This window comes from Cherax quadricarinatus, chromosome 46 (genome assembly GCF_038502225.1).
Source record: "Cherax quadricarinatus isolate ZL_2023a chromosome 46, ASM3850222v1, whole genome shotgun sequence".
Lineage (NCBI taxonomy): Eukaryota > Metazoa > Arthropoda > Malacostraca > Decapoda > Parastacidae > Cherax > Cherax quadricarinatus.
This window is the reverse complement of record NC_091337.1, coordinates 18,313,529-18,335,927: the sequence shown is the minus strand read 5'-3', so window position 1 is coordinate 18,335,927 and position 22,399 is coordinate 18,313,529. Positions and strand designations below refer to the sequence as shown.

Here is a 22,399-nt window from a genome sequence, read left to right as displayed (position 1 = left end):
GATGTCAACAAGTCCCTCTGTAACCATCTGTCCCACCTTTGTTGCACTACGACTACCACCTCTACCCACACGTCGCTTCACCTGACTCCTGCCACTATATATACGCGTTTTCTTAGTTTTCTCTGCATTAGGACTGAAGAAGCCACTCGTGGCGAAACGTTTCCTTTAATAAATGTCCTGAACTGTACATAAGTGTCTTTTTCCACGTCTTGTCGGTATCACCATACCATATCCTCAATAAGACACATGTGCATCAGTTAGGTATCTTTATTCCGAAACGTTTCGTCTACACAGTAGGCTTCAGTCGAGTACAGAAAAATTGGTAGAAGCAGTAGAGTTGTGAAGACGATGTTATCGGTTCATCTCCCTTTAAGACGACCCATTATGTACCTTTGTAATCTTTTGACTACCGCCCACAGGATGGGTATGGGGTGCATAAAGATATTAAACTAAAGTGTGTGTGTGTGGTGTGTGTGACTCAACAATCAATATTTGCACCAATAACTCATTACAGTTGTGACCGGGTGTGGAAGTGTGAATTGCTCATTACTCTATAATTTGTTCATGATTGTAGCCAAAGTATAAACGTAAGTAACCATTCTACAGAATTCATTACCTTTGTAACTTGTGAGCTCATTACCCTTGTACCTAGTTCAGCTATCAAAACTTTGGGGGCCCAGTCCCTGGACCCATTACATACCTCTGTAATCTGTAAATATCTTTGTAACTTGTCATGATTGTGACCAGACTTACCTGGAGTTCATTACCTTTGTAAATTGTGAGTTCATTACCTCTGTAACTTGCTCAGCTATCAAGATAACTTTGGAGTCCAGTCCCTGGACCAATTATGTACCCCTGTAATCTTTTGACTACCGCCCACAGGATGGGTATGGGGTGCATAATAAACATATTAAACTAACTAACCTTTAAGACGTAGTTCTGAGGTGGTCAGTTCCTCAGCCTAGAGAAGAGTATTTGTTCCATATTCTGAAACAATGTGAAGTTGAAGACTTGAAGTGGCAGTATGGAGCCTTATATACTGTCAGAAGGTGAGATGTAGTCCCACTTGTAAAAGGGTGATGGATTAATTACATCGTCTTCACATCTCCACTGCTTCTATCAACTTCTCTGTACTCGACTGAAGAAGTCTACAGTGTAGGAGAAACGTTTCAGAATAAAGGTACTCAACTGTTACACATGTGTCGCACTTACCAGGCCTACTGGCCCATGCTAGGCAGGTCCAAGTCACATCCAACCAAACCCACTTACGTACTTATCCAACCTATTTTTAAAGCTACTCAAGAGTTTGTTCCACTCATCCACAACTGTTACCAAAGCAATGCTTTCCTATATCCTTTCTAAATCTAATATTTTCTAACTTGAATCCATTGCTGCAAATCTTGTCTTGGTAAGATATTTTTAGCACTTTATTTTTATCCCCTTTATTTATTCCTGTTTTCTATTTATACACTTCCGCTTGTCTACTAAAACTCTATATATCAGCATTTCCTTTCTCATCGCTAAACCTGCTTTTATCCAACTTGAATTCCATTTATCGAATTATTTCTTGCTTAGATATCCTCAGCATCTCTTATACCATTCTCCAACTTATATACTTCATTTGTCTACCCACAGTCTACGTGTTTCATGAATATAGATTCAGGGCTCTTAGTCTGTCTTCGTATGAGATTCCTTATGCAGTGAATTAAGTTCTCATCCTCTATTTTTTCCAATGTATTTTCTCCATTTTGTATTGTGGAGTATAAAACTGCACCACGTCATCTGAATGAGGACTTACTAATGAAGTATAGCGCTGTAGAATATCTTAAGTAGCAAGTGATATCAGAGATAATACATTGGTCAAATTTTCCCTCTCAGCAGTTTTTTAATATTTTTGGCAGTATCTTGTTGCTCAGTAATTTTGTCACATATACTGCTTCTAAGTTAATTATGTTCAGGTTAACTTTACAAATAGTTTTTGCAATGTTGTGTTCAATATCTGCAATGTTAGGTAAAAGGACACAAGTGCAACTAATGTGACATTTTACTGTGGCAACGTTTCGCTCTCCAGGAACTTTATTGTCGGTAATTCTGCCAACATTAATACAGTGTCTGCATGAAGTCCATGATAATTACAGACGTAAATTGTATATAATAAAGTAATTATTAATGGAATACTAACAAAGGGTTGGTTCAAACGTGCAATAATGTAGATAAGTGGTTCAGAGAACCGCATATGCAGCACTCAAATGTTGCATATGCACTCGGCAAGACAGATACTCAGGTGTTGCATACATGTGTTACTCATCAGGATAACCTAAACAAAGGCACTTTGATGTACTGTATTCCCATTGTTGTCTAAAATACCACCGTATAGGTGACGTTTTTTCAGTCCAGTGATTGAAAACCATCTCTTAACCGAAACATTTCCTCAATGAATATTGTAGTATAATATTTTTGTCTTATTTACATATAGGTTTGTAATAAATTTATTGTTCTTGTGATTATTACATAGCCAGGAGCCCATTGACCTCAAGTGATCAATGCTATTTATGTGCCATGATGCTGGCATATTCTGTGCCAAATACTTTCTCCAATATTTCAGCAGCTGTTTTCACGGAAACTTAAATCTTATAAGATATACAGTATCCACAACTAAGTTGTTTATTAATATGAATTACGCAGTTAAATATCTTGTAGTGAATTATTATTTAGCTGTACGATAACTCCAGAAGTATTGTACATCCGTTTCTTTGTCATTCGTTATTCTTGCTACGGGAGTTTTTATTTTTTTTTCTGAACCTTAAAGAGTTTTAAAACTAAATATATTATGTATAATAGATTCAAAGGATAATTAGTGGGTTGTTATGAGTTATTGCGTCTTTGCTAACCTCAGAGAAGATAAAACATTGTTAGCAAAACTTGCATCTAAGCCTTGCGGGATGGTAGCTCCCACTGATTGCTAACTTTACTGCTACTTTGAAAATGCTCTCACTAGAGAGGTATATAAATATTTATTTTGGTTTAGATAATCAATACGTTACATTAAGTATTGTTGCATTTTGAATGCATTTATCAGGGATATAGGGTGTCATAATTAATTTAACTTTGATTTACTCGCAAAGAATTTTAATTACTTTATGTAAGATGAATATAAAATGTTAAAAATTTCACTTATGAGTCTATACTTTGCTAATAAAACTGGGAAATAGAGTAAAATAACCATCAGTATGTTTATATTTCTGGGTGCTTCTAATGACGACTTTATGAATTTATAGTAAGTAAGTAAGTAAGTAAGTTTATTCAGGTATACACAAATACAGTTAAAAATTATCATATAAATATGTGTAGAGAACGGATAGTCAGACAGAGTGACTGGGGTCCTTTGACTTATATATACGCGTAAAGAAGATAAATTTTAAAATTTCTGAGTTTTCTTTTCGAAAAATATGAACAAAGTTAAGAAACTGTGTGAGTGAGGTAGCAGTGTGTGTATATAGTAGTGAGTGCACGTGTTTACGTTGCCGCCGATTTATATTGAGTATTTATCTACAATTAAGTGCGGTAAAGGGCTATTTCGTTTACTTTTGTAGAGTTAATGTATTATTACTTGGGTAAGTTGGGTGAAGGCTGGGTGATATGCATGACAGTGGTGGTAAATAAGGCTTGAAGGGTTGACCCCAGTGTGCACCTAGAATTAGATCAGCTGATGGTTGCTTTCGCTCACTAGAACAGCTTGCCATCTTATTCCTCTTATTAATGACATAACTACACAGTTTGTGACACCACCACATGTAATATTTAATTATCATGCTACACGGAAGCTTATTTGATACCTCGAGGAAAATGATTTAAACTTAATTAAGCTCTTAGTCCGGGCGTCTGAAAATTAATAATCACACGCTGATTATTCATACTACTGTACTATAACGATTCTCATGGATATACTAATATATAATAACTGGATTGATGTGTCTCATTTCATAGGTGTAGTAATACATAACTGGCTTAAGTTTTAGTTACTAATTACAACTTGTCGGAACTTTGGCATTAGTTAACATTTCGTAATATAAACACCGATTCTTACCATATAATAACATTAACTGTGTATATTGTTATTTTGGGAGATATTAGTGAATATATAACCAAGACAAGACTCGCAGCAGTGGGTTCAAGTTGGAGAAACTAGAATTATTATTATTATTATTATTATTATTATTATTATTATAATCAAGAGTGTCTAACAAAAAAACGTCAAAACCTTCTGTTCAGGCTGAGAAAACTTAAACAGGAAAACAAAATACATCAGTGTTTCACGCGAGATGGGAAAATACTAGTAAGGAAAACATCAACAGGACAACAATATACCATCTCAAACGAACATGATTTCTCTACCTTCCTTAGAAAAGCTGACATTTCTGTAACAGATTAGATAAGTGCCCTTAATACATATATACGTGTGGTGCATATAGTGTACCTTACTATTATATTGTGCATTATTATTTTTATTATTTTTCTTCACTAGCTAATGCCAACTACCTCCAATACTCTATACTTCTTTCTTACTGCTATTAATTGCTCATAATTTTAAATTACAAGTCAAATCTTACTCCAAATTAATAATATTCATTATTCTTACCTGTCCATTTAATTTTGTTTATCACTACTTGTTTTTTAGTCACTTTTCATTTTGTATGCAATTAGTGTATATTCCAATTACTTTTTTGCAAGTACCAAAACTATCTTTTGCTAGCTAGTACCAACTACCTCATTTTTTTTTACTTTTTATCGTGCAGTAAACTGCTCAATTTATTTAATATTACAAATCAGATCTTACTCCTAAACCAATATTATTTCATAGTGACCATCTGTCCATTTAACTTTGTTTACCATTACTTAATTTTAGTCCCTTATATATTTTCTCCTTTATTTTAGCTTTATATAACTACCCTAGTTTATATATTAACAATTGTTAAAATAATCAAGGTGCTATTCTCAGGTGCTAAAGTAGAATAAGTTCACAATTTTGCCATTATATTCCAAAGCTCATTTATTTGATTACCACTTTATTGTTCACCACAACTTATATTAGTCCCTTTTATATTATAATTTTATACTATAATTCTAACTTTAAAGAATTACCTTTATAGTACTACCTACTATCATATTCCCAAGCTCCATTATTTGATCATCACTTTATTTGTATTAGTCCCTTTTATATTGTCTCCTTTATTTTAGGTTAAAAAAAAAAAAAAAAACTACCTTAGCTCATTATTTTACATTTGTTAAATAATTCAGGTGCTATTTTTTAGCTTAAGACTATTTACTTTGTTTTATACTTAATTCTAACTATAGATTCACTACAAATCTTATGATTACAAGCATTGATCCTGATACCAACCTCTTATTTAATGACTTAAATGAATCAAACAGTTACTGTAATTACTACACTGCAGAACAATCAAAGGCACTTCTCAGTGCCAACAACAACATAACTATCTTTAACTACAATATCAGATCTTTAAGCAAGCATTACGATGACCTCATAGCATTACTAAATTCCTTACATGCCAATATGTCCATCATTACACTAACTGAAACCTGGCTAAAGCCTGATAGTACAGATGTCTATGCCATTCCTGGTTACACAGCCATACACAACTGTAGGCCAGACCAACAAGGGGGTGGCACAGCCATATACTACTCAGACCAACTAGAATGTATCACTAATACTTGCACAAGGGATGAACATGGGGAATATATAATAGCCAAATTCAAATCCAAATACCTACAAAAGCCTCTCACATTGATAAACATCTACAGAGTTCCACAGTCAAACATTAGCCAATTTAGTCAAAACCTAGGAAGTATGATAACTGATGCACGCATGAACAAAGATCACTTACTACTCTCAGGTGACTTCAATATAAATCTCCTGCAAGACCAGGACCCACACGTTACTGAATTCACAAACACAATGAGTAACTGTATGTTGCTACCAACAGTAACAAAACCTACAAGAGTTACAGAGACTAGTGTTTCCCTACTTGACCACATCTGGACCAACACCATATCCCCTTTAAAATCAGGCATAATTACAGATAATACCACAGACCACTACCCTACTTTCCTCATAACAACTCTTGGTAAACTACCCCAAGACACTACTAAAGTCACCTTCAGACTTCACAATGAGGCAGCCATTAATAACTTCACAACAGCAGTAGCAAATATTGACTGGCACATTGAGCTAGAAATCTATACAGATATTGACGAATGTATTAATAATTTTATAAAAAAGACCCAATACCTCTATAACAAGCACTGCCCTAAAAAAACTAAACAGATGACAGCTAAGAGACTGAACAGTCCCTGGCTAACACCCAGCATTCTCAAATCCATAAATACAAAACACCAATATGTAAAACAGTACAGAATGGGTCGCATAACCAGAGACCAAACAAAACGTTACTCGTCAATCCTAACCAGCCTGATAAGAAGGGCAAAAAAATTGTATTATGAGAACAGATTATCCAACTTACGAGGTGATATAAAAAAGACCTGGAAAACCCTATCAGAAATTCTGGGAACAAAAAAGATATCACGAAATAGCGAAATAAAATTAGCAAAATCAGATGAACCCCAACTCCCACCAACAGAAACAGCAAACAGACTCAATGATTTCTTCTCCACTATAGGACAAAACCTTGCCAATAAAATCCCAAGCTCAGATACCCCACCAAATGACTACCTCACCAGCAACTACCCGAACACACTGTTCCTAGCTCCGACTAACCCATACGAAGTCTCCCTTATTATCAACGCACTAAAAAACAAGGCAGGAGATTTAAATACCTTACCACCCTTTATATACAAAAAAGTGTCACAAGTGCTATCACCAATCATTGCAACACTCTTTAACAAATCCATTGAATCCTCCACCTTCCCCACTGTACTCAAAATAGCAAGGGTCACCCCGATCCACAAAGGAGGAGACCAAACAGAGTTGAATAACTATAGGCCAATATCCAACTTACACCCTCTCTCAAAAATCTTCGAAAAATTAATTCATAAACGAATCTACTCCTACCTTATCTCCCAAAACATACTCAACCCCTGCCAATTTGGATTCAGGCCTAATAAAAATACTAATGATGCTATTATACACATGCTAGAACATATATACACTGCAATAGAGAAAAAAGAAGTCCCACTGGGGATCTTCATTGACTTACGTAAAGCTTTTGATACAGTTGACCATGACTTGCTCCACGTAAAATTGTCACACTATGGTATTAGAGGGCACTCCCTCAACTACCTCAAGTCATACCTCAGCAACAGAAGCCAATATGTGTACGCAAATGGGGCAAACTCTTCTGCACAACCAATTACAGTTGGTGTCCCACAGGGAAGTGTCCTTGGCCCTCTTCTCTTTCTCCTATACATAAATGACCTACCAAATGCTTCGCAATTACTCAAACCCACACTATTTGCAGATGACACTACATACGTCTTCTCCCACCCGAGCCCAGTCACGCTAGCCAATACTGTAAATACCGAATTACAGAAAATATCTACCTGGATGAGGACTAACAAACTTACACTAAACATTGACAAAACCTACTTCATTCAGTTTGGTAACAGAGCTACAGATGTCCCTCTTAACATAAAGATAAATGGATCACCTATCACAAAGCTAACAGAGGGAAAATTCTTAGGAATCCACCTTGATAATAGACTCAAATTTCATACACATATACAACAAATTTCTAAGAAAATTTCCAAGACTGTAGGCATACTATCGAAGATACGGTACTATGTTCCACAGTCAGCCCTCCTGGCCCTATATCACTCTCTTATTTACCCCTATCTCACCTATGGAATTTGTGCATGGGGCTCAACAACAATTAACCATCTCAGACCACTAATTACCCAAAAAAAGGCTGCAGTTAGAATGATAACAAATTCTCACTACAGGCAGCACACTCCACCAATATTCAATACACTAAACCTACTCACCATACAAAACATCCATACTTATTACTGCACCTATTACATGCATAGAACACTTAACTCTGATATTAACCCTTCCCTCAAACATCTCCTTGCCAACCTCAACAGAACACATGACCATAACACAAGGCATAGATCACTCTTTGATGTTCCTCGTGACATCTCACACTATGCAAAAACTCAATGCACATAAAAGGCCCTAAAATCTGGAATTCATTACCTGTTTACCTGGAGTTTACCTGGAGAGAGTTTCGGGGGTCAACGCCCCCGCGGCCCGGTCTGTGACCAGGCCTCCTGGTGGATCAGCGCCTGATCAACCAGGCTGTTGCTGCTGGCTGCACGCAAACCAACGTACGAGCCACAGCCCGGCTGATCAGGAACTGACTTCAGGTGCTTGTCCAGTACCAGCTTGAAGACTGCCAGGGGTCTGTTGGTAATCCCCCTTATGTGTGCTGGGAGGCAGTTGAACAGTCTCGGGCCCCTGACACTTATTGTATAAAAGAAACACTACCTGTTTATAAATTCAAGTCTCTTCTCAAAGATCACTTACTCACCCAAAACCAAATAAATACTGAATAACTGAACCTTATAAATTGTATATCTTAAATGTTTCTCACAATTATATCACATAAATGTTAAACCTAAAACCCAATCTAACTTGATTATTTTTTAAATACACTACCTAACAGAATACTCCATATGACTGAATGTACAACAATGCATGCAACCATATGACCTGTCTTTGTAATACTCACTTGTGCTTTATAGTAATCTGTTTACATTAATGTTTTATCACTGATTTCATCATTGCTTAGTTAATCTTAAGTTAATTTTAAGCCAGCCCGTAATGCTATGCATAGTATAAGTGGCTTTGGCATGCTGCTCTTATCTGTATTTTTTTGTACCTCTGTATGTGTGCTCAAATTGTTAATAAATAAGGGAGAAGCGCTAAACCCGGAGGATTATACAGCGCCTGGGGGGGGATGTGGAAGGCATTCAGGCTTAATTCGGGGAACTGGAGCACAGATCCAATTCCCTAAATCAAGAGCCCCTCACCAACATCAAGGAACCTTCCTTGAGGGGGGAGAAACTAGAAAAGATATAGGAAAGCATTGGTTTTGTAATAGTTATGTCTGAGTGGGATAAACTCCCGAGTAGCTTCAGTAATTAAGTTAGAAGTAAGTTTATTCAGGTATACACAGTTACATAGATTATCATACATAGCAGCATGTGTTGAGAACCTACGATAACCCAAAAAAGTCAAAGTTAGGGTTAGCGTCATATCTATAGGATGGTAGATAGCAACCATCCAGGGAGGTACTGCCCTCCTGTACTAGGAGGTTGGTAGATAGCAACCATCCAGGGAGATACTGCCCTCCTGTAGTAGGAGGTTGGTAGAAAGCAACCATCCAGGGAGATACTGCCCTCCTGTAGTAGGAGGTTGGTAGATAGCAACCATCCAGGGAGATACTGCCCTCCTGTAGTAGGAGGTTGGTAGATAGCAACCATCCAGGGAGATACTGCCCTCCTGTAGTAGGAGGTTGGTAGATAGCAACCATCCAGGGAGATATTGCCCTCCTGTACTAGGAGGTTGGTAGATAGCAACCATCCAGGGAGATACTGCCCTCCTGTACTAGGAGGTTGGTAGATAGCAACCATCCAGGGAGATACTGCCCTTCTGTAGTAGGACGTTATTAGACAGCAACCATCCAGGGAGATACTGCCCTCCTGTGACCGGGTGTGGAAGTGTGAATTGCTCATTACTCTATAATTTGTTCATGATTGTAGCCAAAGTATAAACGTAAGTAACCATTCTACAGAATTCATTACCTTTGTAACTTGTGAGCTCATTACCTTTGTACCTAGTTCAGCTATCAAAACTTTGGGGGCCCAGTCCCTGGACCCATTACGTACCTCTGTAATCTGTAAATACCTTTGTAACTTGTCATGATTGTGACCAGACTTACCTGGAGTTCATTACCTTTGTAAATTGTGAGTTCATTACCTTTGTAAATTGTGAGTTCATTACCTCTGTAACTTGCTCAGCTATCAAAACTTTGGAGTCCAGTCCCTGGACCAATTATGTACCTCTGTAATCTTTTGACTACCGCCCACAGGATGGGTATGGGGTGCATAATAAACATATTAAACTAAAACTAACTAACTGTAGTAGGAGGTTGGTAGATAACAACCATCCAGGGAGATACTGCCCTCCTGTAGTAGGAGGTTGGTAGATAGCAACCATCCAGGGAGATACTGCCCTCCTGCAGTAGGAGGTTGGTAGATAACAACCATCCAGGGAGATACTGCCCACCTGTAGTAGGAGGTTGGTAGACAGCAACCATCCAGGGAGATACTGCCCTCCTGTAGTAGGAGGTTGGGAGATAGCAACCATCCAGGGAGATACTGCCCTCCTGTAGTAGGAGGTTGGTAGATAGCAACCATCCAGGGAGATACTGCCCTCCTGTAGTAGGAGGTTGGTAGATAGCAACCATCCAGGGAGATACTGCCCTCCTATAGTAGGAGGTTGGTAGATAGCAACCATCCAGGGAGGTACTGCCCTCCTGTAGTAGGAGGTTGGTAGATAGCAACCATCCAGGGAGATACCACCCTCCTGTAGTAGGAGGTTGGTAGATAGCAACCATCCAGGGAGATACTGCCCTCCTGTAGTAGGAGGTTGGTAGATAGCAACCATCCAGGAAGGTACAGCCCTTCTGTAGTAGTAGGTTATTAGACAATAGTCATCCAGGGAGGTACAACCTAATTTTCTAATTAACCCTTTGAGGGTTTTCGTCGTACTAGTACGTCTTACGCGTAGGGGTTTTTGACGTACTAGTACTCATAAATTCTAGCGACCTCAAATCTAGTGGGAGAAAGCTGGTAGGCCTTCATATGAAAGAATGGGTCTATGTGGTCAGTGTGCACAGTCTAAAAAAAATCCTGCAGCACACGGTGCATAATGAGAAAAAAAAAACTTTTTCCATTTTTTTTTAATAAATCAGCGACTTTGCAGTGTATTTTCGTATAGTATTTATTGTTGTATTCTAGTTTTCTTGGTCTCATTTTATAGAATGGAAGACATATTACTGAAATTGAGATGATTTTGACTGGTTTTACAATGAAAGGTGCCTTGAAATTGAGCTCAAAGTAGCAGAAATGTTCGATTTTTACCAAACTTCAAAAGTAAACAAATCGTGCCAAGCGTGCAATACACGTCAACTGGTGAGTCTAATATTCTTTCACAAGTGCACCAATAATATTTATACCATTTTTTACACTAATGCAGTAGTCTGCATAACAGTAAATCTTATATTTTTTGTGAGAATAAAAATTCAAAGTGGAAAGCAAAAGAATATAAGAGGGGCCTTGAGACGTGACTAATGACTAGAGGAAATGTCATTTTAGTGCCAGGAATGTCTTTCTTGTTTATTCTGGACCCTATTCCGAAATTGGCATCTTTTGAAATTTGTGTGAAATTGGCAAAATTGCTAAATTCTGACCACTGTACTGGATAGTTGAATTTATAAATGGGTGGTTTCTTGCACCCATTCGATAGAAAAAATGGAGTTCTAGCGAAATATTCATGTTTTTTGTCGACTAGTACAGTGAAATTGGCCGAAAATGGGGCTCAAAGTGGGCAAAATCGCCGATCCGTAAACATCGCCGAGACCGCTAACTTTGCGAGAGCATAATTCCGTAAGTTTTCTATCAAATTTCAAACTTTTGGTGTCGTTATGATCGGGAAAAGATTCTCTATCTTTTCATAAGAGAAAGTAATTTTTTTTTTTTTTAAATTTGGCCGACCCTGAGAACGAGTTTCGGAGAGGGCCTGTCGACCCTCAAAGGGTTAATGTAAAATGAAAGTTTGTTAAATTTTTTGTACTGGCATGATTGCCAGTACAAAAAATTGGTTTGTTTGTTTACAGTTTTGATACAATTATAAAACAAATATGATTTGATACATTTACGTGTTCAGAAGCAGCCACTTTTTTTATGCAAAACATTTGAGCAAGTTAATCCTAAAACTTGTCTACTACTTAATTCCAGTCCTAACATATAATTTAGTCATTGTGTAGCAGTACAACATTAAGGTAATTGAGATTCCCAAATTAGGTAGTAAGAATAGGCTAGCTGTTGAAAAGGAATTCACAATGAGTATGATGAGACAAGTTGCAGACAATTTATAATAAATTTATATCATATCAGTGATATACATTTTATGAAGTGATGATGATAATGCTTGAATATTTACAATCACTTACTTGATATACCATTTAAGTAAGATTTAACAATTGTAGATTGGGAACTTTTGGTATTTTTTGGCAGAGTTCCATATTTTTGTGTGTGTTATTTTCATGGAATTTCTAAACAGGTTGAGTCATGCATGTGGCTTATCACAGATAAGCATTCATTGTATTGTATCAGTGTGGTTTATTGCATCTCCAGAAAAAGTTTAAGCTCTGGGTAAATGTTTGTACCGAGTATCCTGAATACATAGCATGCACAATAGTAAGTGTGGATAATTTTGTAAGTTAATCAAATTTGATTGGGGGGGCATGTGTTGCCTGGAACCTGAATGAATGATTATTCTAAGAATTTTTCTAAGTAACAATGGGTTGCAGGTCATTTACTGTTGTGTATCCCCATACACAAATACCATAAAGGTAGGGATAAATTAGAGAATAGTACAGAGTGAGCAAGGATGTTTAAGGTACATAATACGTAGTGTATTTTTGAGAGAATGCCCACCGTTTTGGAAATTTTTTTTAGTTTGCTGTCAATTTATATACCCAAGAATTTACCCTTATCCTGCCCTTTGCTTTGTGTGTTATTTATCTTTATGTTCAAATGAAAATTTTCAGATTTGTTTTTAAATATTGTGAGTACGAGTCTGTAAGTCATGCCTGAGATAGATATCTTTCCAGCTTGACATTAATTGTGTTGTTGAGTGTAGCAGGCTCTACATTTGAGATGACAAAAGTTGTCATCTTCTAAAACATTAGGAAGGTCATTGGTGTAGATGAAGACTAACAGAGGGCCAATAACACTGCCCTGTGGAACATCTTTGTTGGTTGATTGGGCTGCTGAAGCACATTTATTAATGGTCACATGTTGATGTCTTGCTAAGGCAAGCTTTCATGTTTGAGAGAGCATACCCTCAGACTCTACAATGTTCTGATTTGTTCAGCAGATGTTGTGCTCTGCTGTATTGAGTGCTTTTTTTTTTTTTTAGATTGATAAGGAGGTCTACTGGGTGTTCATTATTTTCAAGAGAGGAATAGATTGAGCCGAGCTTTTCGTTATTGCATTGTTGGTGCTTGTCCCGACCTGAAGCCAAACTGACAAGGGTTCAGAATACTGTGTTTAGTTTTGAATTCACATATGATATTTTTTCCCAACATTTTTGATGGAAACTGGCCTGTAATTACATATTGACTTAGGTTTGGTCACCATTTTTATAGATTGTAATCCTAGTTTAACCCGTAAACAGTCCAAACGTATATATATGTTCACTACCGTACTGCCCCAACTTTTTTGAGAAAAAAAGCATTGTTGTTTTTTAATAGGAAAAAAGAGCATATGGTACCCAGGCATCCCCAATTATTTTAATATGGTGCACAGTGAGTGCTCACACCCATTCTCACATGTCTAAGCGACTCAGGCTTATCGTGGCAATGTTAAATGTAGGACACATAAAACGTATATATACGTTTGGGGCACTAGCGGTAGAAACGTATATATACCCTTGGACCGTTTACGGGTTAAATATCTTAGGGAAATTTTTACTGGACTGTATGTACTTTTAATACTAGGATATAGAATAATAGTAATGCTTACACAAGTAACCCACACACAGGAGAAAGAAACTTGTAATGATATTCCAGTTACAGTATTGTGCCTTTTTGTTTTTTGTAGTAATGTTTATTTTCCTCATGGCTACTCTATAAATTTGTTTTATTTTGTATAAGTACATGGTGTTGAAACTTTAAGACTTAGTGTTTTAACCCTTTCACTGTCGAGACCCCCTGCTCACAAACTTGCTCTCAGTGTCGAAGAATTTAAAAAAAAAAAAAAGTTTTTCTTGTGAAATGATAGAGAATCTTTTCCCAATGGTAATAACACCAAAATTGCGAAATTTTATGGAAAACTTATGGAATTACGCTCTTGCGAAGTTAGCGGTCTCGGCAACATATACGCATCAGTGATTTTGCCCACTTTGAGCCTTATTTTTAGCCAATTCCATTGTTCCAACCGATCAAACTCGTAGCTATTTCACTAGAGATCCATTTGTTCTTTCGAGTGAGTACAAGAAACTGGCTATTTACCAATTTCAACTACCCAATAAAGTGGTCAGAAATTGGCAATTTGGAGAATTTCACACAAATTTCAAAAGGTGTCAGTTTCAAAATAGGGTCCAGAATAATCAGTGCAGACATTCCTGAAACTAAAATTTTCTCTGTTCATTAGTCATGTCTCCAGGCCCCTCATACATTACTCTTCCTTTCCATTTTGAGTTTTTATTCACACAAAAAATAGAAGATTTACTGTTATGCAGGCTACTGCATTATTATAATAATTGTATAAATAATGTCAACCCATTCATGACTGCATATTAGACTGGCCAGTTGGACACGTATTGGATGGTGATGTCATTTGTTTACTCTTGAACATTTGCAAAAATCCAACATATCTGCTAGTTTGAGCTCAATTTCAAGGTACTTTTCATAGTGAAACCAATCAAAATCATCCCTATTTCTGTAATATATCTTCGTTTCTATCAAAGGAGACCAAGAAAACGAGAATACACCCATAAATACCATAGGAAAATATACCTCAAAGTCGGCGTTTTAAACCAAAAACACGGCTGGATTTTTTTTCTTGTGCACTGTGTGCTGTTTTTTTTTTTTTTTTACTGCACACATTGACCACACAGACCCATTCTCTCATATGTAGGTCTACCAGCTTTCTCCCACTAGATTTGAAGCTGCTAGAATTTTGGTGTAATAGTGCGGCACCAACAATGGCTTGCAAGCCGTAGTACTACAGCACCGACAGTGAAAGGGTTAAGGATTTCCTATGAATATATAGATACGTATAGTGTAGCAGTATTAATGTACAGTGGAACCTCAAATTTCGAACGTATCGATTATCGAACTCTTCGAAAATCGACCGCTTTTTTCGAACCAACTTTGTCCCTATTATCGAACTCGCCCCTATATTTCGAACTGCCGGATACTGGACCTGTCCACCAGCCCGCGTCCCCACGCAGGTGCCTTGAGCCAGTCTGGCTTTGTTGATGCTTGAGTGAACACTAACCTGCGCTCATTCAAACATTTTACGATTAATTCACTGTGTTTAGTGCTTGTGGGACTGTGAAATAAGTTACCATGGGTCCAAAGAAACTTGCTAGTGGTGCCCTATGGTAAAGAAAGTGAGAAACACCATAGATGTGAAGAAGGAAATAATACAGAAGTATGAGGGTGGTGTGAAACTTGTTGAGCTTGCCAGGATGTATGGGAATAACAAGTCGACTATCGCTTCTATCCTGGCAGAGAAAGAACAAATCAAGGAAGCTGATGTTGCAAAAGGTGTTAATATGCTAACCAAAAAAGGACCACAGACAATCGATCAGGTTGAGAAGTTGTTGCTGGTGTGGATCAAGGATAAAGAGATGGCAGGTGATAGTGTTTCAGAGACAATTATTTGTGAAAAGGCAAGGAAGTTGCATGCTGATCTGGTACAGAAAACTCCTGGAACCAGTGCTGATAGTGAATTTAAGGCCAGCAGAGGCTGGTTTGACAGATTTAAGAAGCGTGGTGGCATACACAATGTTGTAAAGCATGGTGAGGCAGCCAGTTCAAACAAACAGGTGGCTGAGAAGTTTGTACAGGAGTTTAAGGTTTATGTAGACACTGAAAAACTCAAACCCCAACAAGTGTTCAGTTGTGACGAAACAGGCCTGTTTTGGAAGAAAATGCCAAAGAGGACCTACATTACTCAGCAGGAAAAGGCACTCCCAGGACACAAACCTATGAAAGACAGGCTAACTCTTTTGATCTGTGCTAACGCAAGTGGTGATTTTAAAGTGAAGCCTTTACTTGTGTATCATTCAGAAAATCCCAGAGTGTTTAAGAAAAACAATGTCATAAAGAACAAGTTATGTGTCTTGTGGAAAGCAAATAATAAGGCATGGGTCACAAGGCAAATTTTCCAAGAGTGGGTCCATGAAGTGTTTGGCCCCAGTGTGAGAAAATACCCTCTAGACAATAATTTGCCACTCAAATGCCTCCTGTTACTGGACAGTGCTCCTGCTCATCCTCCAAACTTAGTAGACCTCTTGTCTAGGGACTTCAGTTTTATAACAGTGAAGTTCTTGCCTCCTAACACCACTCCTCTCCTCCAGCCCATGGACTGGCAGGTCATTTCTAACTTCAAGAAACTCTACACAAAAGCAGTGTTTGAAAAGTGCTTTGAAGTGACAACAGACACTAAGTTGACCCTAGAGTTCTGGTGGAATCACTTCAATTTTTACAGCTCCATAAGGCTTATAGGTAAGGCTTGGGAGGGAGTGATTTCCAGGACTCTGAACTCTGCTTGGAGACAATTGTGGCCAGATTATGTCCAAAAGAGGGATTTTGAAGAGTTTGAGGCTGACCCTGACCCAGCTGACCCTCTGCCTGTTGTGGACTCTATTGTGGCATTGGGGAACACCCTGGGGCTGGAGGTGAGTGGCGAGGATGTGGAAGAGTTGGAGGAGGACCACAGGGAAGAGCTAACCACTGAAGAGCTGCAAGAGCTTCATCTGGAACAGTATCAGACCACAGCTGAGGAACTTGCTTTAGAGGAGGAGGAAGAGGGAATGGATGAGGTGCCTTCTTCAAAGATTAAGGAGATTTGTGCCAAGTGGAATGATCTCCAAATGTTTGTGCAGAAGTACCACCCTGAGCAAGCTGAAACAAACCATCTTTGCAACAAGTTCAGTGACAAAACCATGTCCCATTTTAGGGAAATCTTTAGTGCCAGAAACAGAGGACTGTGGACAGTTATTTTGTGAGACAGGGGTCCAGTGACTCTCAAGCTGATCCTAGGGGCATTAAAAGACAGAGAAGGGAAGTAACCCCAGAGAGGGCTTTGATACCTAAAGTCCTTATGGAGGGGAATTCCCCTTCCAAACACTAACCCCAACTCCCTCTCTCCTCCTCCTCCCTATCTCCCAGATGGCATCACCAATCTTCAATAAAGGTAAGTAAAAATGTTATTTTATATGTTTATTTAAATTTATTAATACATAATTGTACACTATCTTTGTTGTGTGTATGTAAAAACTATAATTAATCTCTATAAAATGTATTTATTTTTTGTGAATATTTTTGGGTTTCTGGAATGGATTACTTGTATTTCCATTATTTCTTATGGGAAATATTGCTTTGCTTTTCAAACTTTTCGAATTTAGAACTAGCTCCTGGAACGGATTAAGTTGGGCTGGAGTTTTGAAACTGTGACCGCGGGTTCAATCCCGGCCGGGGGTATGGTTTGAGGTTCTACTGTATTCCCTGATAAACAATGCTACATATATATCTATAACACTCGTCTAATGTCTTTTTTGTTTGTTTGTTTTACAGGAATGAAGGCTGCAGTTGGAGCTGCAGCAGCCATAACAGGCGCAGGTGCCCTTATTTACGTTCTCTTACGATCAAGACAACGTCAGAGGGATCCAGGGAAAGATGATGATTCTAACATTAACTTAGAAGAAAATATTACTACTGTCACAAGTACCTATACAGATTTGAAACCTCATCTTGTAGAAGGAAGCAGTGTGCTGAGCAGTGAAATGTCCAGAGATTCAAAAGATTGTGAAGACAAATGTGATAGTCAGTATGAAAATCTGAATGGCCATGTGCCAGTAAATAGCAAAAATTCTGAAATTATCTTGGTTGATCATGTATCTGGTGCTAAAAATGGAAACAGTGTTACTGAAATTACAAATATTTTAAGTGAGCAAAATAATACAATTTATAGTGAAAGTGATACAAAAGTGGGACTGGGTGAGGCCACAGGTCCTGAGTCCAGTACAGCTATCCCTGATAAAGTTGTTACAGATGATTTATTGGATAAATCTCTGAGAGACAGTATGGAGAATGAGAAAGTTAAGTTGCACTGTGCTTCAGACATTTCAGTGGAATTTTGTGATGGTGTTACGAAGGATGATGGTGTAACGCCATGTCCTAAAACAGGCCTGAAAGACACAGAGAGCAGTTCTCTGTGCACAAGTGCTGAAGACAAGTCCATGAGTGAATGTACATTTTCAGAAATATTAAGTGATAATCCAGGCTTAGAAGTGAAGGAAATGACTAATTTGAGTCATGTGGCAAAAGAAGATAGCTGTTCTCCATCGTTTATGTCCGAGGTAAAAGAAGTACCTTTGCAGGTAATTCCAGAGAATATATGTCTTTCCACTGTTGTCTTGTCATTAAATGAAGTGGTGTCTTTAAGAGATTCAAATGTTCCTAATTCTGTATCTGAAAAATCTCTTAAATTCGCTTCATCTAGACATGAAAAAAGTAGCATTTTATCTGACTTAACACCACAAGAGAAAATTATTACATGTAGCTCAGATAAGAACAAAGAACTTAAAAGCTCACTTGACATGACCAATGTAGAATCAGCAGATTCATCTGTTATAGTTCAGGTCAAGGACTCCTTGACTTCCCCTGCCTTGTCTCATGATGAACACACTGTTGTTTCATCCAGTTATAACCTAGCCCAATCTACTGTTTCAAACAATTTGAGAGAGAGAGAAGTATCAACTCATTCACCAAGTGTAGCTGTTAATGATAAAGTTTCTGTTTCATGTATCATAGGTCATGGAGAGCACATTATCTCGCTGAACCAATATGATTCATGTTCTCTGTCATATGAGCCAAATCATGAAGAAACCTCTCTTGCATCAAGTTTGGGCCAGGAAGAACAATTTACCCTCGCTACTTCCTTGAATCAGGAAGATACTGATCTTTCATCCAGTTTGGCTTCTGAAGAACAGTCTGTTTGCTCATTCAGCTTGGATCCTGAACATCCTGCAAATTTTTCAGGCTTGAACACGAGTCGAGGAACTTCTGTAACCGAAATGTGTAGTGGGATGCAGGAAGAAATACCTACTTCATTAAATTTAACTCAAGAGGAAGCATTTATTTCATCAGACTTGGTCCAGGAAGACGAATCTATTCTTGCATCAAGTTTGGTCCAGGAAGGCAAATCTACTCATTCATCAGTTTTGGTCCAGGAAGAAGAATTTGCTCATTCATCAAGCTTAATCCAGGAAGAAGTATCTACTCATTCATCAAGCTTTATCCAGAAAGAAGAATCTACCCATTCATCAAGCTTGGTCCAGGGAGAAAAACCTGTTCATTCATCAAGCTTGGTCCAGGGAGAGGAATCTACTCATTCATCAAGCTTGGTCCAGGGAGAGGAATCTACTCATTCATCAAGCTTGGCCCAGGGAGAAGAATCTACTCATTCATCAAGCTTGGTCCAGGGAGAAGAATCTACTTTTATATCAAACTTGGTCCAGGGAGAAGAATCAATTCCTTTATCAAGTTTGGTCCAGGAAGAATCTCTTTCAAGCTTGATTCAGGAAAACTGGACTCAGTCATCAAGTTTGGTACACAAAGCATCTATTCCATCCAGTTTGGTCCAGGAAGAATTCACTCCAAGCTTGGTCCAGGAAGAGTTTCCTGCATCAACTTTGGTCCAGGAAGAGTCTGCTGCATCAACCTTTGTTCAGGAAGAGTCTGCTGCATCAACCTTGGTTCAGAAAGAGTCTGCTGCACCAGGCTTGGCCCAGGAAGAGTCTGCTGTATCAACCTTGGTCCAGGAAGAGTTTGCTGCATCAACCTTTGTCCAGGAAGAATCTGTTGCATCAAGCTTGGTCCAGGAAGAGTCTGCTGCATCAAGCTTGGTCCAGGAAGAGTCTGCTGTATCAAGCTTGGTCCAGGAAGTGTCTGCTGTATCAACCTTGGTCCAGGAAGAGTCTGCTGCATCAACCTTAGTCCAGGAAGAGTCTGCTGCATCAACCTTGGTCCAGGAAGAATCTGTTGCATCAACCTTTGTCCAGGAAGAATCTGTTGCATCAAGCTTGGTCCAGGAAGAGTCTGCTGTATCAAGCTTGGTCCAGGAAGAGTCTGCTGTATCAAGCTTGGTCCAGGAAGTGTCTGCTGTATCAACCTTGGTCCAGGAAGAGTCTGCTGCATCAACCTTAGTCCAGGAAGAGTCTGCTGCATCAACCTTGGTCCAGGAAGAGTCTGCTCCATCAACCTTGGTTCAGGAAGAGTCTGCTCCATCAAGCTTGGTAAAGGAAGAATCCACTCCATCAGGCTTGGCAAAGGAAGAATCCATTCCAGCAAGCTTGGCAAAGGGAGAATCCACTTCTAGTTTGGTCCTGGAGGAATCCACTCCACCTAGTTTGGTCCTGGAGGAGTCCACTCCACCTAGTCTGGTCTTGGAGGAATCCACTCCACCTAGTTTGGTCCTGGAGGAATCCACTCTGCCTAGCTTGATCCTAGAAGAATCCAGTTCAAGCTTGGTCCTGGAAGAATCCATTTCAAGCTTGGTCCTGGAAGAATCCATGCCATCAAGCTTGGTGCAGGGAGTATCCACTCCATCAAGCTCAGTCCAGGAAGAATCCACTCAAAACCTCATCCAGGAAGAATCTACCCCAAGCTCAATCCAGGAAGAGTCCACTCCATCCAGCTCAGTCCAGGAAGAATGTACTCTAAGCTTGATCCAAAAAGAGTCTGCTCCATCAAGCTTGGTTCAGGAAGCATCCACTCCATTAGGCTTGGTCCAGAGAGAATCTGCTCCAAGTGTGGTCCATGAGGAATCTACCCTTTCATCAAGTTTGATCCATGAAGAATCTACTCCGAGCTTTGTCCAGAGAGATAGTGCTTGTTCATCAGGTTTGGTCCAGGAAGATTCTCCTCTTTCATCAAGCTTGGTTCAGAAAGAGCACTCTGTTATTTCAACCACTTTGGACCAAGAAGCTAAAATATCACCCAGGGATTCACCAAAACATAAATCGCTGGATAAGTGGTTGGAAAAGAAATGTATCATTTCTCAGGAACTATCTAAAACTTGTGCAAAACTAGTTGGCACAGATAAAAAAGACAGCAAAATGGTTTCAACACAGTATATTGAAAAGAAAAATGAGATTGCACCATCAAAGAGTTTGGTTATGGAGACAGTAACCATTGGGAAGAAATGTCATTCAGAGTACACACAGAAAAACTGCAAACAAGAACAGAAAGTGCCAGATAAGAGAGAAAATACTCGTATAGGGACTACGAAGAAGGAAAATAGCTGCCTAGATACTGTTACATTAAATGAAGGTAGTAAACCTAAGTCTAGGTTAAGTGATAACACAGGAACTAATATGCTTCAAGAAAACACCAACACATCCATGAAAACAGTAGTTAGTGACAGAGGTAACAGTAAAAAGGAGCATTTCCAGAATAAACAGATGGATTTACCATCTGATATTGACCACGATGCCATCTCTGAGGAGGAAAATCTCAATTCTGACTCATTAAGTTTGGTAAGTTGGTCATGCTCGCTCTCTTCCCTCATTATTTTTTTATGTTAAGGGTTCTACTGGATTAAAGAGTTTCTAGTGACTATTTCATCCTTAAAGGATGTTCCTTGATAATGGTCAGGGGTTCTTGATCCAAGGAATTGAATCTGAGCTCCCCTTTCTTGGATTGAACCTGATTGCCTTTCATTTTTCCAAGTGCTGTTTAACTTCCATAAGTTTAGTGCTCCCACCATGAATGTCATAATAGTATTAATCTCTATTTTGCAGTCTAATTGCTGTTATCTTACCTCTGCTTATTTCAGTCTTTGGCTCTAATGGATATTGCAATTTGCAGGGCCACCTGAACTGTAATGTCAGCACACTTTTGGGAAGTCAACTATTAAATGAATGATTGTGATTGCATTTCCTTTTTGGGGTTGAGGGCCACCCACCTCAGTAGAAAACAGCTGGTGTATTAAAAAATGCTTGCAGGTTACTGGGTAAAATTGTAGCTGTATTCATAGCTTTCATTTGGTCATTTGACTTGATTTCTTTAATGTCATTTGTTGCAAAAACTTGTTTCAAATGTGTTCCAATCAAGGAGTGAATGTTTACTGATAGTGGGCTCCTTGACAAAGGTGCAACCAGTGTCAATTTATTAATGGCTTCTTTGTTGTGTTGTGATTTTTTTTTTTTTGTCTGCACAGAGTTGGGGGCTCATGGATTATTATAAAAATATTTGATGGTTACTGAATCTCTGATGTAGGTTCTTTTGAAGTGACATATCAAACTAGTCTTGTTTATTAGTTTGAGATGAGTCAC

At 38.5% G+C, this 22,399-nt stretch overlaps 1 protein-coding gene across 7 annotated transcripts in view; it reads left to right on the top strand.

Annotated features, from left to right (window-relative positions):
* LOC128696751 (uncharacterized) overlaps positions 1 to 22,399 on the top strand; it is a 106,477-nt gene that overhangs the window by 7,228 nt on the left and 76,850 nt on the right. For 3 of the 7 annotated variants that reach the window (XM_070094581.1, XM_070094582.1, XM_070094580.1), the window contains exon 1: positions 17,609 to 21,601. In XM_070094581.1, coding sequence (XP_069950682.1) covers positions 17,609 to 21,601 — 3,993 coding nt within the window. Of the gene's footprint in view, positions 1 to 3,488; positions 3,615 to 12,422; positions 12,523 to 17,608; positions 21,602 to 22,399 lie in introns of those variants that run through there. The other 4 variants (XM_070094585.1, XM_070094583.1, XM_070094584.1 and 1 more) reach the window with 4 other exon arrangements.